Source organism: Cibotium barometz, chromosome 53 (assembly GCF_041138505.1).
Source record: "Cibotium barometz isolate CiBa-2024 chromosome 53, ASM4113850v1, whole genome shotgun sequence".
NCBI lineage: Eukaryota > Viridiplantae > Streptophyta > Polypodiopsida > Cyatheales > Cibotiaceae > Cibotium > Cibotium barometz.
Genome location: NC_141098.1, coordinates 31,326,922 through 31,353,838, shown reverse-complemented (window position 1 = coordinate 31,353,838; position 26,917 = coordinate 31,326,922). Strand labels below are relative to the sequence as shown.

General features: G+C 43.2%; 1 protein-coding gene across 2 annotated transcripts; it reads right to left on the bottom strand.

Moving 5' to 3' along the window:
- Positions 1 to 1,548: 1,548 nt before the first annotated feature.
- On the bottom strand, positions 1,549 to 16,683 carry LOC147608524 (ATPase 11, plasma membrane-type). 2 transcript variants are annotated; one of them, XM_086789480.1, is made up of 21 exons: positions 15,899 to 16,683; positions 13,939 to 14,058; positions 13,665 to 13,763; positions 13,357 to 13,494; positions 13,101 to 13,235; positions 12,844 to 13,023; positions 12,518 to 12,724; positions 12,205 to 12,324; positions 11,997 to 12,116; positions 11,786 to 11,908; positions 11,552 to 11,656; positions 11,330 to 11,474; positions 11,009 to 11,173; positions 10,591 to 10,829; positions 10,459 to 10,491; positions 8,518 to 8,599; positions 8,247 to 8,407; positions 7,986 to 8,159; positions 2,672 to 2,854; positions 2,192 to 2,370; positions 1,549 to 2,014 (listed from the first exon to the last, which is right to left on the bottom strand). In XM_086789480.1, exons 1-21 carry the CDS (start codon positions 15,950 to 15,952, stop codon positions 1,918 to 1,920), a joined length of 2,859 nt encoding a protein of 952 aa, XP_086645606.1. In that variant the 5' UTR covers positions 15,953 to 16,683; the 3' UTR covers positions 1,549 to 1,917. The 2 variants fall into 2 exon arrangements, with proteins under 2 accessions (XP_086645606.1, XP_086645607.1); XM_086789481.1 differs by having other exon boundaries at positions 13,357 to 13,489; positions 15,899 to 16,678.
- Positions 16,684 to 26,917: the final 10,234 nt, after the last annotated feature.

Here is a 26,917-nt window from a genome sequence, read left to right as displayed (position 1 = left end):
GCTTCAATTTGGTGAAAAGAGCTAATTTGCAAAAAATTACTAAGTGTGTTGCTGATGTGGCACTGTAAGGCATAGAAAACAACGATAAAGAGATAGGCTAGCAAGGAGTCATGCGAGAGATAAAGGAACATTCGGCAAAGGAGAAGGTAGATGTGGCAGTGGTGAAGATAACGGTGTGAACAATGGATGGCACTAGTAAAAGTGCAAGCATAAGACTTGACAGTGGCGCTTCATTGCTATAGGAGCTGAGAGGCCACAACGGTTGTAGAGAGAGAGAGAGAGAGAGAGAGAGAATATACAAAGAGAGAGAGTATATGCACAACTTAATGATAATTCTATTGATGTGATTGAAGTGTTTTACTTACCAAGAACAATGCTTTTGGTAGGCTTGAGAGTAGCCTTATCTTTTGACCTTTTGACACATACACAAGACACTTCACATACATATATACCTAGGAAAAATTAAAAACTTGAAACATAAAACAAAATGAAAAATGATAAAAGCAAACACATGTACTTCCATGCACACAGCACATACACACCCATGCCTGCACATGCACACTTTCTTAAAAAGCGCCTCTTCCCATCAATGGGGAATAACTATGGACCCATAATGATCAAATATTTGATTGAGTACATTCATTACTTGTTAATTCTTGGATTTTGAGGATAGCAACCAAATCATTATGTTCAAAATGGAGTTGACCATCGTGTTCACTATAAAGTTCTTACTGTGAAGTGATAGTTGGTGATGTATGTATTAGTGTGGATTACAAAGTAGATGCAACTTTATCGAGACAATGCTCAATTTTCTTAACGTATAAATCAATGCTAAATATGCCAATAGGGCACCAAAATGTTGTTTTGCATTTTCATTAAATACATTACGTGAGTTTTTCAAGAATAAGAGTGTTTTTCTAAGGTTTCATTTTAGTATGCAATGATTAATGTTGAAAAAAATCTCACCCATATCTTTTCAGGTCTAGCCATTTATTTATTTAGTATGTAATGTTTGAAAAAGTCAATGAAATGATGACTGTGTGACAGTTAACTCCCTCATTGCCCTTCTCTCCAAAACCCTCCCTCTCAATTCCTTTTCCTCCAAACCCTTCTTCCTACAATTCCCTCTTTGCATTTTCCTCTCTACTCCGGCTTGCAGCTTCCCATAATCATGCATTGCCTTCGGCTCCGGGATACATTTGGTAACAAAGAACAACTTAACCCTTTTTCTTTCAAGATCCCTAATAGGTTGAGAGAGAGAGAGAGAGAGAGAGAGGGGGGGCGGGGGGGGGGGGGGGGGGTTAAGGGGCTAGCTAGCATGTTGCATGGTGAGAGAATAGAGCTGCATGCCACACATCCAAACGTTGGGAGACACTGGGGGGGGGGGAGACATCGCCCAACAAAAGAGATGGGGTACTCTACATGCCAAAGCATGGGTTCAGATCCGGCTCACCCCTTGCCCCCCACTCCAATGTGGTGCAAGGGCGTGGGGGGATAACCTGGTTCTTAATGACTTCACCAGTCTTTTGAAAGTAGCAGCTTGCAAGCTTTTACTCACAAAGAGCTTGTGAGAACCATATTGATTTTAAAAAACTGTTCTGCTTGCTGCTGTTTACATTATTTCTCGTCTTACAACATCATGAAAAGAAAACTGTTCACTATGAGGCTTATCCTTTAAATACAAAAAGGCCCAAAAACAACTGACCTTAGTTTCATGGTCAGTTGACATTCAAGGTATATAAGAGTCTCTCTCATTACTACAAACAAGCATATCATGGGGTTTTCTTACAGATCTGCAGATGGTGATCTATATAGCTTATTTAGATCTGAGATCAAAACTTCTCCTTCTATTATCCAAGCAAGGGTTTTGTAAACCTCTCTCTGCATCCTCACTCCAAAATAGCAAGCACAACAAATTTAAACAGTGTATGATTGCTGAATTGTGTCAATATCTAAGCCCTTGAGCCTCACAACAGACTCCACGTGTCCCTTTAATGTATGTAATTCCCTGAGCCTGTTGAGCATATCACTAACTGAGTTAGTGAAGAGCATAGCATAAGCAAATGAAACCAACATGAAAGAGCAAATGAAACCCACATGAGCAAATGAAAGAGCATGAAGAGTTCTTGCATCTTCAGGCACTACATGGGAACAGTACTTTATGCTATGGAATAACACCAACTGAACTTACCGAGCGATTTCAGCGCGCCTTTTCGCCTGCTCTGCCATCTCACTCAGCTCTGTATAGCTGCTTCTCTCAGTGAAAAACTTTGTCTCTTTGGGGTGTAAGCCATGCAATGTTCGCTGAGCATGGGCCCACTTTACCTCTCGTGCCTCTTTTCCAAAATCCTTTTGCCTTGTGAAGGCCGTCTGAAAGAAGACAATGCCATCAACATCTATGAGGCCATCAAAACTGTAAGTTACTATAAGCAAGCACTTGCCTGAATGTGCAATCCACACTCACAAATGCACAAGCAAACAAGTGAAAGGATTGTAACTAGTTCACGGCTCAGCATACCAAGAGCATTAACAGCATACACAGCAATGCAACAAAACTTGTCCATATAGAAATGAGGCTCACAAATATGTTCATGCCTTGCGCACACGCCCCGCGCGCGCGCGTGCACACACACACACACACAGAGAGAGAGAGAGAGAGAGAGAGAGAGACCCTCTGTTCAATCACAAGGTCCCAAGCTTTTCCACTCAAGGTGTATCTGATGATAAACTTGATAATGTCAAGAGGAAAGTAGAAGATAAGGTTGTAGAGCCAAATAACTCCAGCCCAGCCCCATCCCATGCCTTTGATCATTGCGAAGCCCCAGTTTGCATAAACTGCAATAAACGTTGCAATCTGCAAAACAAAACAGAACATAAACTCAAATGGAGCTTGAGTCATTATTATATACACTTGAAAGCTTGAGTTGAAGAGGGAAAAAAGGAGGTGAGGGGGGAGGGGGAAGCCCCTGATCATGGCTTTACAGCCTCTTCAGATGCCTTCAATGGAGGCAAGTGATTTCACCGAGATGGTCGCTCCCCTCCGACTCTGCCTACTTTTCCATCACTCCAGAGCGTAACCACCCCCGACAATGGCACGGTGATCTATTCATTCCCACCCAGCATCGCCCCGGGCAGCAAGTGGGACTGTGAGACAGCATCCCCCACCATCCACACTCAGGCAGTCGCCCTCTCTCGGCATTTGTGAGACAGGGATCGTACAGCTCGTTGATATTGTCGGCCCTTGGCTCTCATGGAGCTAGGGAGCTCATGCCTTCCGAAGCAGAACGGAGCTCTGGACTCTTTGAGCCTGGAGGGGGTCTTGTTCGTTTTCTTACATGTGGCATTGATTGTCCCTCTGTGACGCCGGCATACAGCTATCTTCATTGCAAGGGATGGAGCCCCGAGTACGGCTAGAGTAGACTGGAGCTTATTGGAGGGCAGGATCAACAATCGCCTGGCTCACATTGGACCACGCACAGAATGCGACTACTCTCCTTCCAAAAACCCTCCGTGAAGAGGATGCATCGAGTAAGTCTCGCTCTTCCCATGCCTGACTGAGATGCAAACCCCCTTCGTTCCCCTCTGGACCAAAGCGGGCAACCAGAAAGTGTGGCTGCGAATATCTTCCAGTGAGCAGTTGCCCCCATCAGTTCTGGACACTGGCACCATGGTTCACAGGACAGCTCAGTGGGTGATCAGCAGGGCATCTGGGCCGATGGATTTCTAGCTACAGGTGCGGCAGGACTCCCCCGGGCAGATTTTCCGTGCATGGGAGGGGACTTCAACATGCTAGAGGACCCTGCAGACAGACAGGGAGGATGGTTGGACATTATCTCAGGGGCTGAGTACTCCGCCTGGGAGGAATTGATTCTCACCGTGAGGACATGATCCCTGGCAACTCTGCCAGAGTTTGGACGCCCCCACGGGAGCCTCCGTTTTTCTAGGTCAGCAGGAGAATGCACTAACCGAACCCCTCCCGCATTGACAGATTTTATGTGGATGAGTGGGCATGCAGCAGGGGGGCATGATAGGCATCATTACAGGTACCACATTATCTGATCATGCCTGTCCTCCGTCACCTACAGGACCCCTGGCGGCGGCCTGAGCAACAGCAGTGTCTGCATCCCCAAGAGTTTGGCACAGATAGAGGAGATATGGCGCACTCTCACCTTCGGATAGGGGTAGGCTGCGGCAGACCTAGATGTGGGGCAAAGAGAGATTGGATCGCTCTTGCAGAGGGCAGCCCAAGACAGAATCGTCATGTTTCGAGAGCAGGAGAGTAGCATTCGCAAAAGCCTCGCCTCCCTCTACAGACTGCAGAAGCAAACCCGACATAGCCCATGGCTGGATTCACGGATGGAGACAGCTTGCACAGAGGTACGGTCAATGGAGGAGAAGAGGGAGGAGTTTCGCCCGTGCATCCTTCTGGAAAGCGACAGGGTCACGCAAGATTTCTTGGAGATTACACGCCCTCACCACCGCCGAGACGGGGTCCACAAGCTGAGTCGTCCAGATGGCACCATTGAGTCATATCCCCCTCAGGTGCGGGCAATTGCCACGGATTTCTACAGAGAGCTCTCAGCCGGTTCCCTCACCCCCAGATCAAGGCAGCAAGAAAGAGAATATGGCAGCACACATGAGAGGTGGTCTCCCCCAGTCTGCAGAGATTTTTAAGCTCCCCCCTCTCGAGTGAGGAGCTGAGTTACACCCTCCAGGACTTACCTTATGGCAAGTGCCCCAGAGCAGACAAACTCCCAGTTTCCCTCTTCCTTCGTCACTGAGACCTCATGGAGGATGGCTTTCGGGCCGCCTTCAATGAGATCATAATCACTAGCCTCATGCCAGAAGGGCTTCTGGAGGGGCTCATTCACTTGATTGCCAAGAAGGGTGGTGACCGTTTGGAGGTACAACAGTGGCACCCCATCGCCCTCGGCAGTGCCTACAAAATCCTCCCCAGAGCCATCATTGCCTGCAGCCTCACCTTCCAGATCTGATTCGTAGCACACAGACAGGCTTCATCCAAGATAGGAGCATTTTGGAACACATCTTCACCTTTTAGGAGGCGGCCACCACGGGCTGCCTTTGCCAGCGGGATATGGCAATGCTGCTCCTCGACTTTGAGAAAGCCTATGACAGTGGATTGGGATTTCCTCTAGGGCATCATGATTCAGTTACAATTCCTGGCCGGATGGATCCGAGGAATCTCTGTGCTTTATTCCACCACCCACAGTAACGTCCTCATTTAGGGGGCCAAAGGGGACAAGTTCTCGATTACCATATCTGTCCGTCAGAGTGCCCTCTCGCTCCCTTCCTCTTTGTCTTTGTTGCTGAGGCAATGAGCAGTTTCTTGGCTGCCCAAGTGTCTGGACAGCACGGTCTTCGTCTCCCCATCCTCTCACAGGAGGAGCTTCTAGACTCCGAGTTTGCAGATGATACCACCACCTACCTCTCAGGAGAATAGGAGAATCTTCAGAGATTTGTGCAAGCCATCAAGGATGGCTTCAGGAGCTCGGATCAACTGGCACAAGTCATGTGGTTTTTGGGTTGGATCCTCACCCACACCGGCTTGGAGACCACTTGAGTTCTTTCAGTGGATTCCCCAAGGCACCCCAGTCAAATATTTGGATGTCAAGTGAGGATTGATATCTCGCCAAAGCAGCAGCTTGCCCCTCTTCTTCTAAGCATTTGGAAGAAGCTCCTTTACTAGAGCACCACCCGGGTCTCCCTTGCTGGCAGTGCAGTGGTGGCCAACCAGGTGCTCTTGGCCACCATGTGGTACATTACCTTTTGCTAGGTGTTCTCCCATGCATGCCTCGGACAGGTGCAAAGGTTGATCCAAAACTTTCTTTGCGCAGAGACAACGGCTGTCCTGCGCGGGACAATGGCACCCCGGTCAAATATTTGGATGTCAAGTGGGGATTGATATCTCGCCAAAGCAACAGCTTGCCCCTCTTCTTCTAAGCATTTGGAAGAAGCTCCTTTACTAGAGCACCACCCGGGTCTCCCTTGCTGGCCACGCAGTGGTGGCCAACTAGGTGCTCTTGGCCACCATGTGGTACATTACCTTTTGCTAGGCGTTCTCCCATGCATGCCTCGGACAGGTGCAAAGGTTGATCCAAAACTTTCTTTGCGCAAAGACAGACGGCTGTCCTGCGCAGGGCAAGATGTCCTAGAGGATTATTATCCACCTCATCATCGTGGAGGATTGGGCATCATTGATCAAGCTATTCAGAGCAAAGCTATTTAGCTGGTCGTTCAAGGCCTTCCACCAAGGGGTGAGCCCTGGAAGACTTTCCTCCTTACTCGGATTTTGGGCCGCATGTGGTCTCTTGGTGGGACCTGGACCCCGAGTGTGCAGTGGATCTTCATGCCGAGCCCACAGCCTGAGCCCCTCCTTCGAGGACCATTTCCTTGCCAGTTTGATCAGAGCTTGGGGCGACCTCAAGCTAGCCCTCACCCAGTTACCTCCAACCTTTATCAAGGACTCTACCAACTGTTGATTTGGAAGCCCCTCTTCAGGATGCCCAATGGTCACGCCTTGGGCACTCACTCTCACATTGCACGGGGGCCCCTCAACAATGGTCCCGCTCAATCTCTCCAAGAGTGAACCACAGCTTTAGGAGACTCCCCCAAAGACACAAGACATACGCCGATCCGGGGCTGTAATCAGAATACCCTCATCATCGACTTGGCCATCCCCACCGATTGGGAAACCCCCCCCCCCCCCCCTCCTCCCCCCTCTTTCTCAAGCGGTTACGCATTTTCACTCCCCACGATTTCCCTTTAGCAATCCTCCGTTCAAATGGGGGCCTGCACTCTTTCTCAGTTGGTCCCCAGGGCCAGCTGACCCTCTCCCCTCTCAGAGGATTACAATGGTGGCTCTCTTCAGTGGGTGAGGATTTTTAGTTTTCATAATCACAACCCTCCTCCGACCAAGGCGACCCGACTATGGCTCTAGGAAAGCCGACATATGTCTCGTGTCCAGGGGTCCAGGCGAATGGGAGTGACAGCACCCTTCCTCTGGAGAGCCCGACCACCCACTTTTTCCATTACAGGGCAAATCACAAGATCGAGATTCATGATATAGACGGCACCCCAGCAACGGCAGACCGCTTAGCCTCCCACGACATCTCCTCCAGCTTCCTTGGAGATTTTTGGAAGCGCCTATGGGGACCGCTTGCAGCCTAAGATGGTCACACTCTTCCTTTGGCAGTTAGCCCACCACAGCCTCTCATTGTCAGCACTTGCTTGTCCATCGGAGGACGGCCTGCACATAGTGTTTGCGATGCAAACCCCACGGGGCCGTAGCGGCCATGCTTTTGGGACTGTCCCAAAGTGCAACAGGTTTAGAAGAGGATCCTTCGCCTCTACACGATGGTGTGGTCCGTGCCATGTGATAGTACAGGGGGGCAGTAGCCTGGGTGACTGCGGCTAACCCCGTTCTCTTCTACGTGGAGGCAGCAACAGGTAGGCAGGCCCTCCAACTCTTTCATTGCAGGATTGATACAGTTCCCACCTTGGCAGAGCCCTGGTCTCTGGGCAGCACCAATCGCAGATGGGAGATCATCAGCAGCATAGCTGCATGGCATATATGGCGGGCCTGTTTACAGCGAGGCCATTGAGGGTACTCTCACCCCTCCATGAGTCCATTCTCTCCATATGGATTGACATTCATACCATCCGCGATCAGTGGGGGAAGCTTCAAGGCGGACGCATGCGTAGACGGCGAGAGGCCTTCTTATGGCACACGGGGCCCTTTCTCACTGTTCGGACCAGCAAGATTACTTCTCTCTCTCTCTCTCTCTCTTTATGAGGTAGTTGCCCTGTGAGAGCGGCCAGCCATGGAGGGAACTGCCCCTCCCCAGCAGTTTGTTTTTTACATCTTATGAGGGTTCTGAGCATGTACATTTAGCGATACTGATTTTCAACTCTTTCTCGGAAATAAAAAAGCGGGAGGGGGAGGAACTTGACAGAGGAACCCATACCATTTGGGCAATTATAAATGCTGACACAAGAAGCAGACCAGGTCGCTCCAAGAAAGACCAACCCCTTGAGCGAGTGACAAATATAAGTGCCTGACTTATTGTGCTGACTTGCAAATAAATAGCCGCAGCCATCACATCATGGTTACCCCTAATGTCTCTTACCCCAAATGTTTTCTGCAACAAGGAGAGGAAAGCATCAAAACCCATTCATCATCAATGAGCAATGGCATGTACCTCACAAACAAGGTTAAGAAATCAGACCGGGAAAAAATCAGTCTTGTCAGCTGCCCAGTAGAAAATGACAGTCATCAAAGCCAGATAGCTGCCTATTACAACACCTGTAGCAAAGATCTCTGAAAGCTTCCAACTGTCTGGTGAAGGTGATGGTTTCACTCGGTCTTTGGAGATAGTCATGATTGTGCCTTCACAGTGATCAAGATAAAAGTCAGTTCTGTGAGGCAGAAAAGTTAAAACAAGGCTTGGATAAAAATCCCAACATGATGGGCTGAAGCTCCTGCCACATGTTATTTACCATCATTCAGGATTGCAATGATCAGTACCATGAATGGGGGGAAATCAAACTGCCAAATAAGTGCTAGAAGCATAAATCCAAGCTGTCAAAATAAAACAGGAGTAAAATCAAACTAGAAGCATAAATCCAAGCTGTCAGCAGGAAACACCCAAGCAACAATGCTTCAGCAAACAATGCTCAAACTAGAAAATTTGCAAGTGCCAGCAGCTAAACCCTATTTGTACATCCATCAAGCTTGAGGAGGAGAAAATGCCTCGCCCGCGTTTAAGGTGCTAAAATGCAGGACACTAAGGTAACCTTCACAAATTTTTCCCCTAATTTTGATGGAATATCTGTGCACCTATTTTGGAATTCATTTCATGAAACTGAAAAATGGCAGCTGGGTTTGTTGCATGCATTTGGTATCTTCTTCAGCAGCACATTTCTCCAAGGCCGCTTTACACCCATGTGTGTTGCCATGGCACACTTATCTTTAGCAGCTGCAAAGTCTTCTCCGTTCGTATCATCTGCATGCTGTATTCCCTGTACTGGATGTATCTTAATCCCTAGTGGTTATGGCCCTCATTGTTTTCCTTTTCTTGGCTCTGGCTGCCACAGGTTATTTAGCTCACATCCGACATTGTTTTTCTTGCTTCAAATCCTGTCTTCTGGTTGTTTTTTATGATGGCTCAGCTCAGAAAATTCTCAAAGGCATGTATTGTTCCATCAACTCCACACCTGCTTGCATCTGATGTCATTGGGAATCCGTTATCCTCAGAGGACTCTGACACAACTTTTCTTTGTGAGTCCTCTCCTATCATGACAACTTCTGGCTCTGCAGTACCTCATGCACATGCTTTGAGTCGTCCACAGGAGGACAAGAACATGACCCCAGGATTGTGAGACCTCCTCGAGGTCTAGAAGGTCTGAAGAATCTCGGGGGTGTTAAGTTCCATGCTTTTTTTTTTCCATCGTTTGCATGCATTCTGTCTGCACCTCCATCAAGGTTGTCGGTAATCTGCTTGAAAGATACATGGCCTAGGATATGTGTATAGGCTGTTTGGCCTGATTGTCATGTGTAGAATGCCTCCATCAAGTGAAAATGCACGCGTTTTGAAGGGATGCTGCGTCAAGTTTTATGCTCACACAATGTAACGCCAGGGGAAATTTGGTATATTGTATGAAAGATCTGCATTAACCTCACTTCAAGTTTTATGCTCACAATTTAATGCCAGAGGAAGTATGGGATATTGTATGAAGGACCTGCATAAACCTCACTTCAAGTTTTGTCCTCACAATGTAATGCCAGTGGAAATCTACAGAGGTCGTGCTCAATGCAATCAAGATGATCTGAAATACAAGGTTTCATGCATTCATACATCTACCTCCTTGCAACAACACTACGGATGAGGCCTTCATGTAATGCCAATGCTGTACTGCAATCTGCGATAGATATCAATAAATAAAGTGTGTGTTTTTCTTACTGATGAGACATTTGTGTAATGTCTGTGCTGTACTGCAGCCTGCAGTAGGTGTCAATAAATAAATAATCATGAAGCTGTGTGTCTCTGCTGTTCTGCAGCCTGTAGTAGGTATCAATAAATAAATAATGATGAACCTCCTGCTGTAAACTTCAGCGCACCTGTCAGAGGTTCTGGTTTTCTGAACATGTTCTCCGTATGGTTTACAGAGGTTCTGGTGTACAGCAAGTGTGGAGTTTACATACAGCAAGGCTGTGTTCCGTACATGGTCCTCATGAGTATATAAAAAGGCTTTGTTTTTCACTGCTTCTGTCTTTGATATTGTCAGCCTATGCAGTCCTTTCATTTTTCACATTTGCATTCATAGGCAGCTGTATGGTTAGTCTAAAGTCCCCATTATGGGTTTCAATATTGAAGCTCATTTTAGAGAACAAATTATAAAAAATTCCACAGAATGTTTTTATGAGGCTTTGAAGCTTACCACAATACGAATAGTGATAGAAACAGCATAGATCTGCAGCACAGGCAGCCAAAATAAGAAAGGAACTCTTGCTTAAGTTTAGCTGACAAGCTTCATTCAGATGGAGTGTAGGGAGGTGAGGGTGTGCCTTACAGTGTAATTTTTCATCCTTTGAAAGATAGAGCGGCTGGTGAGGACAGCACTGATGATGACACTAAGTCCAGGCTCTGTCAAAACTATGTCCGATGCACTTCTGGCAGCATCAGTTGCATCCGCGACCGCAATGCCAATATCTGCTTTCTTCAATGCTGGTGCATCGTTCACACCATCACCAGTCATCCCACAAATGTGCTTCTTTTGCTGGAGGCGCTTCACTATTTCATACTTGTGTTCTGGAGGCAAAATAAAGAAGAAAAACATTGAAAAATCAATGCCCAGTTGCCATTCAAATCCTACATATATACATTGGCTTGCACATGCACTCAGAAAAATGTTGCTGCCCATGTGTGTAAACACGCGCACCTATGTGTGTCAAAAGGTATGAATGGATGAATGTGTCAAAGATTCTTGCCTGGAAAAACCCCTGCAAATCCATCAGCTTTCTCAATAAGTTCATCCACAGGTAAGGCAGCAATAGATTCATCCTTATTTTGGCCAAGTAAAGAGGATGATGGGTACATGTTAGTACCCATTCCAAGCCGTCGACCAGTTTCTTTGGCTATAGCCAATTGATCACCTGCAGATGATTACTGTACTAAGCACAAGTTCTGAGCCATGGTCACAAAGTCGTGGTGTCCATTACCAAATCAACCTCAATCATCTCAGCATGCAGACTTAGTGTGGATTGAGTACCATAATGGTTGGTAATATTGAATGTTCGACATGAGATCACCTGTGATCATCTTTACGTTCACACCAAGGTTCAAAGCTCGCCGTATTGTCTCTGCACTGTCATGGCATGGAGGATCAAATAACGGCATCAACCCTACGAACTGCCAAGGCCCTCCAAGGCTCTCTTTCGTGCCTTCTGGGACTTCCTGAAGATGACATTTACATCAGCTTTGTGTGGGATGTCCAGACATTCCCAAGAAAACAAGTCAAATAAAGAATTTGCCTGTCTAGCAACCGCCAAAGAGCGAAGCCCACGCTCTGCAAACTTGTCTATGATTGCATGAACCCTAGACTCGATTTCTACTTTGTTTTGTGCAAGTGCGAGAATCTGCAGCATCAAATGTTATTAAGAAACCTCAGTTTATAAAGCTACATGAACCCCATGCTCAAGTCCTGCATGGGCAAGTATGTGGAGCATGTACTTACATTATGGTGCCCAACTTAGCCTTAAAAATACCTGCTCTGGTGCACCCTTGCTGACCCTGTGCATCCTTCCTTCCACATCAAAGTAAGTGAGAGCCGTTCTCTTGTCAGTAGGATTGAAAGGCAAGAAATGAATTTCTTGAACACCTGCACGAGCCTGAAAAGTAGCAATACATCACATGTAAGCACCACCACACATGGAGACATCAGTCATATGAGGTACATGACAAGACCCTGAAGCCAACCTCCTTGGGATCAGCCAACATTCCCACTATAGCTGCATCGATTGCATCTTGATTTTCAGTTCGAGAAGCCCTAGCAGCCATCAAGACCACAGTGTCCTTCTCAACACCTTTAGCAAACACCTGTCAACAAAGGAACTGTTCTCAGAAATTGCAGCCTAGGTTGAATCTGGCATAACTGGTCATCAGCCTTGCTTTATCCAGCTCTGACCTCAATTAGATTTTTATCAACTGTGAGCTTGTTCAATGTCAAAGTGCCAGTTTTGTCGCTGCACAAAACATCCATTCCAGCCATCTCTTCAATTGCAGTCATCCTTTTTGTTATGGCACCCTAGAGCATGACAAACATCACTTCATTTATCCCAAATATGAGATGGAGTAAGCCCAATACTTGAGCTGCAAAAATCTCAACCTTTGACCTGCATCTTGATTGCTACGCTAGAGAAAAATTCAAGGTAACAGTTCATTTCATAATGCTCTCCCTTGACCTGGAAATGATCGAGAAACATGCCCACATTACCCACCTGCTGAGAAAGTCTATGAGATCCAATGGCCATTGTTACAGACAACACCGTCGGCATAGCAATAGGGATCCCACCAATCAGAAGCACCAATAAGTTATCAATGCCTTGTCTGTATGTTCGGTCTTGTATGGGATACATGACTATAATCTCCACTGCCATCCCAATGCCAATAGAGCATATGCAAAAGTTTCCAATGGCTGTGAGAACCTGCAAATACATTGAGAGCCTAAAGACCATACATAAATCCGAAATTCTTTAAATCTTCAAATGCATGAGGTAGATGAGAATCTTCAGAAGCTCGTCTGGATTTAGAATTTAAACACCACCTTCTGAAAATGTCCAACTTGATTCGTGGTATCCACAAGATGTGCAGCTTTGCCAAAGAAGGTGTGCACACCAGTGGCAATCACAACGGCTTCTATCTCACCCTGTTTGCAGGTGGAGCCTGAGTAGACACCATCACCCGGATTTTTGGTGACTGGCAGGGACTCTCCAGTGAGGGCAGACTGCGTAAGATAGGAAATGAGTGCTTCAAAGCCTAGAGCTCAAGAACTAGATGCTTGGACATAATCAGCAGTTGCACCTGATCGATCTTCAAAGGATCCCCTTCCAAAAGGCGTGCATCTGCTGGGATAATATCACCAAGTTTGATGCTGATAATGTCGCCTGGAACCAAGACTGCTGCATCTTCTTCTGTCCATTGTCCATTTCTAAGCACCTAGAAACAATGTGAGACACATTCCTTAGAAACACCACTTGCCAAACCAATATGAGTCTTTAAGATATAGCCCCTCAAAACAGCATTGATGTGACTAAGAAGTGTCATGAGGCAACCAAACCTTTGACCTTGGAGCCAATCTAGCCATTAGCGCAGCTGCGGCATTGCCAGCATTATTTTCCTCTAGGAAACTGATGGTTGAATTGATCACAAGAAGTGTGATGATTCCAACAAAGTCTTGCCAATCTGGAGGCCTATTCTGCATAAGTTACAAGGTGGATCATGTCACACAGGCTTGCCATACTGGCTCACAAGAGTTTGTATTTTTTGTCGACCACTAGCAAGCACAGTTTTGGCATACAGTTCATGCTTTGTCGGCAACTAACATATAAAAAGTGCAGGCCAATACATCATTATTTATGCACTCACATCACCATTTGCCATCGCAATGGCCATGACAGCAGCAGCTTCCATAACCCAAGAAAGAGGATTCCACATAAAACCCATAAATTTGAGAAATTTGCTCTCCTGCACACATCCAAGAAGCAGTGTAAGCCTGGAAACATACAAGTTTGTGTAGGTGTGTGTATCACAGCAAATATCTGAATGTCCTAGACACCACCAAGTGGTATGCATTACAAGTACTTTAGTAGCTCCTAACTCAAAATTCTATGCCAGGGAATTGGGCGAACTGAGAACTCACTTTTTTCTCTTCAAGTTTATTGTGGCCAAAAATGTTGAGCCGCTCTTCGACTTCATCAGAGGTAAGACCAGCTCTAGAACATCTTAGCTGCTCAAACACTTCTTCAACTGGGATATTTTCCTGCAGTTTGATGCACAATACAATTACTACAAGTAAAGGCAAAAGACCATAAAGCACAACATCCCCATTCACATCATCAGCGCCATGCAGGTTTTTGCATAAAGATATCCGTATTCATGGACAAATCTTCAAGGATAAACCATCATACTGAGTTTTTATCACTACTCCAGAGGCGAAGGGCGACTCAGCCCCGATGCAGGCTAGCACACACAGAGAGGGTTACTAGTAGGGATAAACCATCATACTGAGTTTCTATCACTACTCCAGAGGTGAAGAGCAGACTCAGCCCCGATGTAGGCTAGCACACACAGAGAGGGTAACTAGTTGGGGTCCAGTGGACACACCAGAATTCTTCAAAATGTGCGTGTTTAATCTGAACACATCAGAGGGTAACTAGTTGGGGTCCAGAAAACACACCAGAATTCTTCAAAATGTGTGTGTTTAATCTGAACACATCAACTTATCTAGCACACACATTTCTATGATTATGCCTATGCAGTAGTATGCATTACTTTCACAGCCATATAATAAAGGAGGGATCCCAACAATCTAGCCATGGTGAACATGATCGTAAATACCATGTGGATGGTGGATAGCCCACACTTACAACAATCTAGCCATGGTGAACATGATAGTAGATACTATGTGGATGGCGGATAGCCCACACTTACAACAACAATGATGGTTTGCATGCAATTGTGCTGAGCCTCATGTCCCTCTTGCCAGTAAGGAAAAACAAGATCCTTTTGGTGTGAAATTACTAGCATAAACTTCTGCAAGTCGAGAGCATATTTGAATCTTTGTAAAATGAGCTCTTCTAACAAACGAGCAGATTCTGGGATCTTCAAGCCAAAAGCCACAGATGGGCTATGCAAATCTGTGTAGTGTTAGTATAGTGGTTTACAAATCAAGCTTCTAACAAAGATCCCAAGTTCAAATCCCATTCCCAACCCTTTAGTGCTGTCACATGGATCATAGGAGGTTTGCTGGCTCATCTATGACATTAAAAGTCCTCTCTCTCTCTCTCTCTCTCTCTCTCTCTCTCTCCACAAACCAAAATCAGAGCAACTCGGCAGGAAGGCAAGTGGGCAGTCTATTTTGAGAGTAGAGGTCTTATTGAGAATTTTTGTAAAACCCATACTCAATCCAAAACAGAAGCCAAAAGCAGTACAATTATGGTTGCAAACAGCCAGGATGCCGCTAGGTTTTGTCATTTCTAGTGTTTTAGTGTTTCCTTTTTCGCGGCACTACAAATTTGTTTCAAGACTTACAAATTTCGGTAGCCTTTTTTTCCCCTTGAGTAGCTCCTTATGTAGTAGCAACTTGAGTGCCCACCCGAAGGCAGTACAATTATAGCCATGCAAATGGCCCAGATGCCCCAGGGATATGAACTTAGAACCTCGCCCTTCCGGTTACAAACCCACACCGCTAGGCTACACACCCATTGGTGGCATTTTGCAGACGTTAATGAAGCTAACTCACTCTCGCTCTCTCTCTCCGTCCATTTTCACCATGCCATGGCCATCACAGGAGTGATTGAAATCCAAATACACATGAAAATCTACACTCTGGCACAGCGAATAGCAGAACTTGAATTCAGGTATGTAGCAGATGAGGGGCGGGATGTGGTAAAGAAGCATGCAGCAAGGCTGGCAGAAAGAACTCTCTCTCGTGCATGCTTCTCTAGGTTCTCTCTCTCTCACACACACACACACACACACGCATGCAGAGGCACGAGTATTATTCACTCTCTCTCTCTCTCTCTCTCCCTCTCTCTCTCTCTCTCTCTCTCTCTCTCTCTCTCTCTGCACACGCACTCGCACCCACAAGGAGCACTTACAAGATCCACAGCTTCCTTGTTGATGGCATCGAGGCTCGCTGCTTTCTCCCCCATGGCCGAAGCAACGAAATGTAACACTCAACTCAATTACACACAGGAAAGTTACTTCGCGAATCTATTCCCATGATAGCTTTGATGCTACTCTCATGGCAAGCTCTCAGCTCAGAAACCCTAGTTTGTTCTGCTTTCTTTACAACACATTACCCCCTTCCCCCTTCCTTATCTCACCAGCTTCCAAACGCTCTCACTGCTTTGAACACTTGAGACAAAGAAATGCAGGGAGGTACACACTCTGGTCCTCTCTTTCCCTGTCAGAGGTTGTCTGCCATAGCTACAAAAGCTCTAATCTGGGGTGCGAGGCACAGATCAAAAGGTACATAAATCTTCGCTGGGCTCAAACTGTGGCTTTACAACCGCAGAGATGAATGGAAGGCGACCAGAAAGTACAGAAACAGCCTTTTCTCTTCTTTATCTCTGAAAAGCGAAAGAAGCCTTAAATCGCCATAGCCGACGAGCTCCAAGCTCTCCCACTGAGCCACTCTCTCTCTCTCTCTCTCTCTCTCTCTCTCTCTCGTAAAAGGTGGCTCACTGCTGAGTTACTTTGCTAACCGCACCCCAGCCCCCAAAAAAACAAAAATTTAAAATCTAATAAATGCATCATCACTATCCTATGGTATGTATGTAATATATATATATATATATATATATATATCCTCGTGTATACACATACACTTACATGCATAGCACCTGCCGTCCTTCCTTCACATAACCGGACAAACAATTTTAACCTTCAAAACTTTAATTTGACCCTCTTAAGTAAAAGCAAAGAAAAGTGGGTAACATTGTATTTTTCAAACTAGACGTGCATGGCACCACCTACAAAATGGCACCACCTACAAAATGATAGCAATATGGTTAAAATTTACATGAACTAAGTACACCATTGTTATAGCATTACTAAGCTTTGCCTCTATATGTGTGCAAAATGCTTTTTTTCATTAATTAATCCAATAAAAGGTTCAATTACGGTCGATTATACAATGTTAGATTAAGGTTATGAGTGTTAGGTGGAGGTTGGTGGATTTGGCTGTGTGTCTTGTCATGGTGACCACATGTGGGAGTTAAGTTTAGAATCTGGGGCGGCGAGTGGTCGTCCTTGGGGCGGTGAGTGTTGGTCCTTCTTCTTCAACGTGATTTTTTGCTATTTTTTGGCGTTGGGAGCTAGTGCTCTGGCCGTGGAGGCTCCTCCATGGTGGTCGTCATGGTCGACCTTACGCATGTGAGGTCTAATTTGTTGCGTGTGTTTCTACTCTGTGCATGGCTTTGTTTCAAGTACCTTGGGGTAGTGAGTGGTGGTCCTTCTTCTTCAACGTTGTTTTTTGCTATTTTTTGGTGCTGGAAGTTGGTGCTTCTGTCGTGGAGGCTCCTCCTTGGTGGTCGCCATCGTGTATTTCATCCACGTGACGTCTGATTCGTTTACATGTGTTTGGAGCTTGTCCGTTTCTTTCGGTATGCACATTGTTGTCGCCTGGAATGTTTTGCAGGTTTGTGTGGAGGTAGTGCGTTTGTTTTGGCCTTGCATGTTGCCTTGTGATGGCCGTGTCAACTATTGCTATGCTTGGCTTCTTTACGTGTTGTTATTCCCATCATTTGCTTCCTCTTCTGATGGTATAGGTGGCAGGTGTGTTTCTCAAAATGGTTTATGTGCGACTCGAGATGTTTAGTCTTCATATCATTTTCAGCATGGTTGAGGGTACTCGGTCGCAGAAGAACTAAAACACTTTTTGTATGTCCTCCAGTGTCAGTTGGCCTACCTCCCTTAGGTGCGTCACCTTATAGATCTCTTGGCCGAGCACCTGTTTGTAGCCCCCAGCCATCTGAATCAAACAAGGAGAATGTTCCTCCTCGAATCGTCACTCCTCCGGAAGGTCCAATCAGTTTGCAGAATTTAAAAGCCGTTAAACACAAAGCTTGTTTGCCAGGTGTTTAAAATACATGATGTTCTTTACAATGTTTTACTATTTTAAAATATATGTGACATCTGCTCTGCATCTGCTATGTTCGTTGTCGCAGGTAGCTCTGAGACATCTTGCGCTACAACAAAGAGGAAGAAGACCAGCAATATGTCACTTTCATCTCTTGGGCATCCAAGCAATGTCGCTCTTGCATGTCCGCATTTTTCGACTCGTAACAACTTGAAGATGCTAGAGGTTTCTATCATGATTGGGATTGGGAACAATGATGTCAATATCTCTCTGTGGGATTGCCTTATTGGGTTTGTCCGCACCATAAGTGCACTCAAGCTGTGTTCTTGTTGGAAAGAGGTGGAACTCTTCACCACCTCTACTTTCAAATGGTTGCTCGTATACTCTCTACATCATTATTTCAGTTAGCAAAACTATAAAGCAATATTTAATGTGGAACATTAAGGGGGTATTGTCATGTGCTGTGCATTACATTAGATTAAAACGCATACTTTTGAGGGTATGGTAGGATACTATCTAAAGGATCTCCATAAACCTCACTTTCACTTCCACGCCCATAACGTTTCTACTAAGGAGATGTTTAGAGGTAAAACTTTGTATGCACAATTTGGTCAGGGTGATCTAAAAAATCGAGTTGTCTAACCCCAGTGAATGTATTTGAAAGGGCTTTGTGTATATGGAAAATTATATATTAAACAAATAGACTGTAACACTTGGAGTCACTCTTTTGAAGATGATGAGGACTGGTAAGTACTTTCCCATCGCACAGTGTGGATAATTCTAAAAGCTGGTAATGGCATGGACCATGTGGAAATGTCTGAAGACACTAGAGTTTGCTGACATCTCTGACATAAGGAAAGTTTTCTTCCAAGATCATTACATTGAGGGTAAATCCGCCAGGTACTTCCTTCTAAGAGGTGAAGACAATCCTGAAGAAGGAGATCAAGAAGAGCCTCTGTTTGACAAGGAAAATGATGAAGTTTCGAAAGGTGACTACGAGAATCCAATCCTCATCGAAGAAAGCCCGCCTGATGTGGATCCTCATGAGCCGTACATAAACTCCTCCGAAGAAAAAGCTGTAGAGTTCTTGAGAGTAATCAGTGAGAGGGAGATGACTTTATACATGTGCCTCAACGACATGACCGTACTTATGAGGCCTTCATGTGGAGGCACTTTCACTTTTGTAAAATATATAAACGAGCAATATATATGCTCTACTGTATATATATTATGGCTTCACCAAAATAACAAGGCTCTACTCTTAGCTTGTACATGCATGCAACATTAAACTACCTAAACAACAAGGCTCTTATACTAGGCTTTATTCTCTACATGTAAGCTTGGCTCAACCCCCCCCCCCTCCAGCACATGGCATGGTCTTAATTTTCAACACTTATATCTAGTTTTATCAAATTTACAATTTGTACATGTTTTTCCTATTTTTCAAGGATCATTTCCAAGGCAACAACCACCCAAATGAGTTGTGCTCATTATCCACCTATATGTATATAGCATGGGCATGCCAATCGATAATGCCTCAGTTAACGTGGGTTTTTCTTTACTCCATGTGAAAGCCACCTTCGTGTCACCCCCACTTGCTCTGTGTGCGTGCGTGCGTGCGTGTGTGTGTGTGTGTGTGTGTGTGTGAGAGAGAGAGAGAGAGAGAGAGAGAGATCATGGGCATAGCTGAGAGGGAGGCAAGATAAAGAGGATGGAATAACAAGGAGAAGGAGAAGAGTTGCTAGCTAGGTGGGGGCGGAGGAGGATGACATGTTGTTGTTCTCGTTCTTGTTATTTTTGTTGTTGTTGTTGTTGTTGTCGTTGTTGTTGTTGTGTGTGTGTGTGTGTGTGTGTGTGTGTGTGTGTGTGAGAGAGAGAGAGAGAGAGAGAGAGAGAGAGAGAGAGAGAGAGAGAGAGACAGAGAGAGAGAGAGAGAGAGAGAGAGAGAGAGAGAGAGAGAGATTTGGTGTAAACATACGAGGAAGTAGTTACCCAAGGTGGGGAGGAGGAGGAAGAGCCCATTTTAGTTTTGCTAGATGATTTAAATTCCCAAACTCAAGCTTATGGTTTGAATTAAGGACTATACAACGTGATGATTGTAACATGATACCTTAAATTCAGTTTTATGTTTTGTAGCCACTATTTGCACTTGTGAAGTGAAGGAATTTGGGATTGCTACTAAGCTTGTGGCACTTCTTTCATTTGAAAAAGCTAAAGCTTGAAAGATTTTATTTTAAAAGAAACATGATCTTGTCTGGAAAAACTACCACAAAGTTATAATGAGTAACTGTATAATATTGTAAAGTTATAATGAGTAATTGTATAATATTGTAAAGTCAAAGTTATAATGAGTAACTGTATAATTTTAAAGTTGCCTACCTAGTACAAAAGTAATTTATCATACCTGACAAGCATATTTCCCAAAAAAAAAGTCCATGAAACATCAAGATACCATAATTTTTCATTTTTTGCCTCTTAAAAGCATTTGTGGTATCATAAAAAATGCGTATGCATGAAATATAATCAATAACTCCAAGGAAAATTGATTTAAGTACTTACCTCATCGTTATACCTTAGCACATTCAACAATAATTCAAGGTTATGATCCCATTTAAAGTGACCATGATAGTTCGATAAAGCATACCAGCTCTTCAACACCATAAAATCATGTAGAATCAACAACAGTATATTTGAAACACTGAAAAATATGAGAGAGAGGCAAATGATGAAGAGCACGATTGCACAAGCAACACCGATTTTGTGAATTCGTACCTTCGTTACTTTTGAGAAGATGTTAAACATGATTTTAGAAAGTTTTACCCAATAATTAAGATATGGATGATGTAGATGTATGAAAACATGTGCCTCTCAACACTTGACAAAATTTTTAAGATTTTATGTGATTCAAGTTGATTGTTTAAAGGAAAAAAATATCACAATTATTAAAATACATTTCTAGGCATCATTGCCAAAGGTTTCATAGAAAACACATCATTTCGATTATATGTCATTTCTCGTGAGAGGAAGGGGATTAAAAGGTGGCTGAAATTTATTTGTGGGTACTAATATGAAATACATGGGAAAACCATGCCTTGGTGGAACGGGATTAAAAAGTGGTTGAATTTGTGGGTACTAACAGGAAATACGAGGGTATAGCATATATGAGTTATTTCAAAAACATGTTATAGTCTAGTATTTGCCAAGCAATCTAGGATTATGTTAGAAAGCTCTCCAAATAGATAAGGCTCAAAAGTGAGACGTAACCACGTGAGTTTTCAAAAAAGATTACTTAGCTATGTCAACAAATATCTTGGATATGGCAATGAATAGAGAATAAACACATGCTCTTAGCTTGATGTGATGTAAATAACCTTTTCTTACATTAATAAACCTACTTGTATTTCCTCGCAAAAAAATAAAAAATACAAACAATAGATCAAGAGCTCTTCAATTCTCCTCCTTATAAGCATTTCAATATTTTCTCTTCTCTTCTCTATATTATCTTAAGGAAGAGTTTCACAAAGCTACCATGTGGCAAGAATTTGGAGGTTCGGAAAAGGGAGGAGGGTTTGGGTAGAATTTGAATTTGGAGTCTCAAAAGACGTGCAAAGCACGGGTTGCCCACTAGTTAAAAGTTAATACTTTTATATGTTACTTTGGTAGCTCTTAAACTTTTTATGAGTCAATACAAAACTACTTGGTAGCTTGAGAAATAAAGGAAATGCACTCATATCAAAAACTTAACTACTGAAGCATGTACAAGAATACTTGGTGCCCAAAGACTCTATTTCTATAGCAAAAAGAGTGTATTTATGAAATACAGTGCAACTGTATTTTCTATTAACAACATTTCAACTTTGAGGTTCAAAAGTAAAATGATTATAAGACGACTAAGCATGAAAGAAACTTCAACACGAGTTTTGTAAAGGCGCTCAATATCTATTACCTTAGACTTTACCACACAAAAAATAATCTCTCAAAAGGAAGATAATCTTAGCATAAGGAAAAAATCAACATCTTTGTACCAAGAGGCAACAAATTGCATGCTCCCTTTCCAATAGTGGACAAAATCATGCTCTTTGTTTTCAATTTTTTTCCATAAAATATAGATTTTAACATCTCACCACTTGCACCTTAGTGGAGTTAACATTTGGCCATTTCAAACTCCACGATTTTAAAGAAACATAATGATATGGCCGCATATTTTTGTACATAAGATAAGCTTTTAAGAGCATGAACAGGTGGTATTCAACAATCTCTTCAACTAGTAACAATATAATTTTTATAACCTCTCTCTCTCTCTCTCTCTCTCTCTAAGGACCTTCTCAACCTCTGCACTACCTTGGCCCATTGTATTGCTCCATTTTTTTTGTTTGGCCCCATCTCTCCTTGTTAAATTCTTTTGTTCACACTACGTTGCTACACCATCATACCCATCCAATCATCCTCCACCTCTGCATCACTTTCACCTCCTTCACCTACACCTACAGGCACCTAGAGAGAGACTCTCCTACAAGAAACTTCTCAACTTCTACACTACCTTGGCCCACTGTGTTGCTCTTTCTTGCCCCACCCCTCCTTGCTATATTCTTTTACTTGTACTACATTGTTGCACCATCAGCCCCATCCAAGCATCATCCACCTTTGTATCACTTTCGCCTCCTTCATCTTGACTTACATGGAGAGAGAGAGAGAGAGAGAGAGAGAGAGCTGTCATACTGTGCAAGAAGCATAGGGAGGACCTTACTTGTGAGCCCAACAATATTCATTGATAATCATCCATCCTAAGGTTCAAAACTTTCAGGAAACTTTTTTCTTTTGGCAATAAGGTTCCTTGAAGAAAGTTATATTAATATTACAATATATTGATAATAATTAGTTATTATGGCATTTGGCCCAGCAACAATGAGGATGACAATGTGGACTCATGGAGGAGGCCACGTTTCCTACAAGGTTTGGTTAGAAGGCAAGAAAAGCGTGTTGTGTTATTTATTATTTATGAAAGCGGGTCTCCCCCACGTGTCTTGTTCTGATTAATGGCTGCAACATTCTTTTCCACAACGAACGCCAGCCAACCAGTACGGGCCAGTACCCTTCCTTGGCCACAGCTCTCGATACCCCGCAATTTGAAATCCGCATAATATATAACTGACCTGCAAATTTCTCTTTATTCCTGGTAAAATGCATTTTATCATTTAGGCACAACCTGGGAAATTTAAAGCATTTTAGCTATATTTAACTCCACTTTAAAAAAAAACCTTGTGTAATTTTGTAGCTTTTTAAGTTTTATCACTACTGGGCTGACCCGCTTCGCACATACATAATTGCACATATATTAAATTCTCAGAGTAATAGGAGCCTACCTTTCCTCGAACCTCCAAAATTGCTTCCCAAACCTTCAAATTCTTGCCGCGTGGTAGGTTCGTGAAACTCTTCATTTATATAGTATGCAGAGAGAAACATAGAAGAGAAGAGAGATCTATTTTTATGAACACCGTAAAAACAGTACATGTATATATTCATTCATAACATATACATATATGCATACATGTATGTATATATATACACACACACACACACATACATACATGTATGTATGTACAGTACATACATATATGTATATATGTATATGTATGTATGTATATGCATGTATGTATATACATATATGCATCTACATACATATAGATTTTCTTGTTTGACTGAATTAGCAATGGAATTAATGGTAATCATTTTCGAATCACAGATTTTAGAAACCCTAATTCTTACATAGATTTGGGAGAATCTTAATTTTCTTGATTTTCAGATTTAGGTTTCTAGCTATTTTTTAGAGCAAATTTCTTTGATGTTTCTTGCTACATCCTCTTTATTAGTGTTTCCTTTCATCAAATCTATTAATAAACCTTAGTTTCCTTCTATATTTGCTTAGTTTCTAAGGGATCTTGGCAGTTTGGAGGATATCGAAGGTTGTTGTGCAATTTTCATCAAGAAAGTGTGCAGATTGAAGATTTTATGTAGATTTTAGTGCAGGTAACAGTTCTGTAGTAGATTTAAGTAGATCTATGTGAAGATTACTGTTTTGTTGAGGATTTTATGCAGATTACTGTGGCACTTTAAGTTTCAAGAATCTTGGTGCAAAATTTTCAAAGTTTGTAGAGATTATTGTGCAGAATTAGATCTTAGTGCATTTAGGAAGCTTATTATCAAGAAAGTGTGCAAAATTAAACTTCTTCTACAAGTCACCCACAACAAGGGATTGGAGTGCAAGAATTGATGTAACTGCTCAATTTCTCAACTTATGTTGCAGTTCTTGTTGATTTCTTGCAAAAGTTTGCAAAGAAAGATTGCACAAAGGGCAAAACAGTTGGACAACAACAACTTCTGTCGAGATTAACAAGTTGGAGGCTTAATTAAAGTGATTAAGGACAAATCTTGTAGTGCCTTGCTCTGACAAGGACAATTTGGACAAAAATTAGGAGTGGAGAATGAAGAAAGCAAGTTAGGGGTTGCTCAACAAGCTCCAAAGATTCAAAAGCTGGTTATCTCAATCACTCTACAAGCTTAGGGCTTTTATCACCGATCCAAGAGCAATTTTCCCATATCAGTTTTCTCGTTTTATTATGCACAGACTGTTAAAAAACCATCCTAAGGAGGATCAAACACTAGCTCCATTGCATAGTTGAATAGAAATGAAGAAGATGAAGTTAAGCTACTAATCAAGAAGTAATTAGCATAATGATGAGCATAATGACAACATAAGTGAGGGGCAAATATGTGTTGATTTCAATAGATGAGAGCCTCTTTATATAGGCTGAAGTACATGAGGATTAAGCTCAAGATTAGGTGTTAATCATCATCTAAATCATCTCCACCTTCCCTCCTAGATTCAAGCACCTAAAAGTGACCACCAACCCTAGAATCTTGCTAATCACACCAATGCTACCTAATCAAGGGATCACGACCCCTTTGGCTGATGTTGAGCTCCTAAATGACTCTTTTACATCATGGTAAGATTGCATAATAACCTTTGTATCCATTTGCCCATAATCTATGACTTTAGTGCATAGTGCTAGTTACAAGGTATGTGCCCTACACATCATTTTAGTGAAGGTGTTTGCCATATTTTTAACACCCCTCCTCAAACACTGAATCCACTCAATGATGCAGTTGGTCATGCTGACTCTCATGAGCCTAATTAACCACCCAATGCTCTGTGATAGCATGCATGAGCGTGGTCTGACTAGCAATGCCATACATAGGTTATGCCAATGTGAACTCAGAGGCTTTAGTCATGCGTACAAAAGAGGTATGGGATGACTTTAGAAGAGTGTGACAAGACGTGGCTACATGTATGAGTGAAGAGGACACCCATGTGTATAGGGCATGCCCTTGCTTTTAGCACTTTAGAATAAATGATTTGATCTAATCATAGATAGGGCCTCATGATGGTGGCCCTTGTCTTCATCTTTTTCTTCTTCTTGGTCTTCTTCCTGCTGCACTTCTTCCATGATGTAGACTCGTTGCATCTTCTTCTTGGCAAAACAATTCTTCTCTACATGACCAGGTTTGTGACAAAAGTCACAAATGAGATTGTTGTTGTTGTAGCCCTTGTTGTAGTTGCCTTTGTTGTAGCCCTTGTTGTAGTTGCCTTTGTTCTTGCCATACCTACTAGATCCTGCATAATAAGCATTTTCAGTAGACAAGGTTGATGACGATGGAGACTCCATTTGCTTGGTCTTTAGTTTTCTCTCCTCCTCAAGAAGAGATGCTTCAATGTCCACAAGCTTTGATATTGGCATATTGGTCAAGGTTGTGACCACATGGTCATATTCTTCAGGTAAAGATTTAAGTAATACACCAATGGAGACATCTTCATCCATCTTAAGACCTATTCCTGCAAGTTGTGTTAATAGGCCTTTCATGTAGTTCAAATGTGAGGCTAGGGATGTGCCAGACTTCATTTCTAGCTTAAAAAATTCAATGAGCAAACCAAACTTTGAACTTTTAGATCGAGCCCCAAATAGAGTTGTGAGTTGGTCCCAAACTTCCTTGGAAGTTTCGCATCCATCCACATGATGAATGTAAGTGTCATCAAGCTCCAATGTGATGATGGCACGAGCTTTGTCATCTCTTACTTCCCAACAAGGAACATCAGCAAGAGTCCTTGGCTTCTTCTCATTCCCATTTACTATGTTGAAGAGCCCCTTCTTCATGAGCATTAACTTGATGCGGGTTTGCCATGTGTGAAAACCATGACCTTTAAAGCGCATTGATGGAGAATCCTTGGTAGCCATTATGATATGGAATGAAGGGGGTCTTACCTCTGATGATTGAGGCAGTGTCTACCCTTTTACAAGAGAGATTAAGACCAAGGAATAGTGCTAAATCAAGTTATTTAGCATATGCTTTCCAAAAGATAAAAACAGAAAATATATTGATTTGTGGGAAGCAAGGGAGACACCTAATCAAGGGGCAAATTAAGTGTGAAGTAATAAGGGGATGTAGCAAGTCCCTAATGACATGTATGAACCACTTATTGCACCAAATGATAAGGATTAGGATAGATTAATCATTGATTAGTGGAGTTGAATATTCTGCTCACTATGCAGAGAAATGAGCTCACTTGGAGTCAATATTTGAAGGAGTTGCACAAAGAATGAGCTAAAAATCTTCAAGGGCATTGAATAGCAGTATGTCTAGATGATTTTAGAGCCCACAAACACTTGCTTAAGCAACTTAATCAATGAGTAATCTCAAATTTACCAAAGTACCTTTTCTGGCTATGGCAGTTCTGGACAGCACCCTGGTTTTTTGCTTGGTGTGTGAAGCACACTCAATCATTTGCAAAACCCTCTTAGGAGGAGTAAGTTTAGGTTCCAATGAAGCCACACCTCAGAGGAATTAGACCAATTTGATGTGTGTGAGCTGCAGCAATGCTTTTGGTGGTCGCCTATCAAAAACGTGCCTGTTTTGGGGAAAACGAAGCTGCCGGCGACGTGGAGCTATGAATGGTGCAATTGAGGTGCCATGCCCCTTA

Bases quoted from the DNA above. Each gene is read 5' to 3' on its own strand.
- LOC147608524 (XM_086789480.1), bottom strand. From the start codon at position 15,952: ATGGGGGAGAAAGCAGCGAGCCTCGATGCCATCAACAAGGAAGCTGTG. The intron at 14,059-15,898 runs GTAAGTGCTCCT...ATCAAACTGCAG, and splicing joins ACAAGGAAGCTGTGGATCTT to GAAAATATCCCAGTTGAAGA. The intron at 10,830-11,008 runs GCAAGAATCTTT...TTTTGCCTCCAG, and splicing joins ATTTGCAGGGGTTTTTCCAG to AACACAAGTATGAAATAGTG.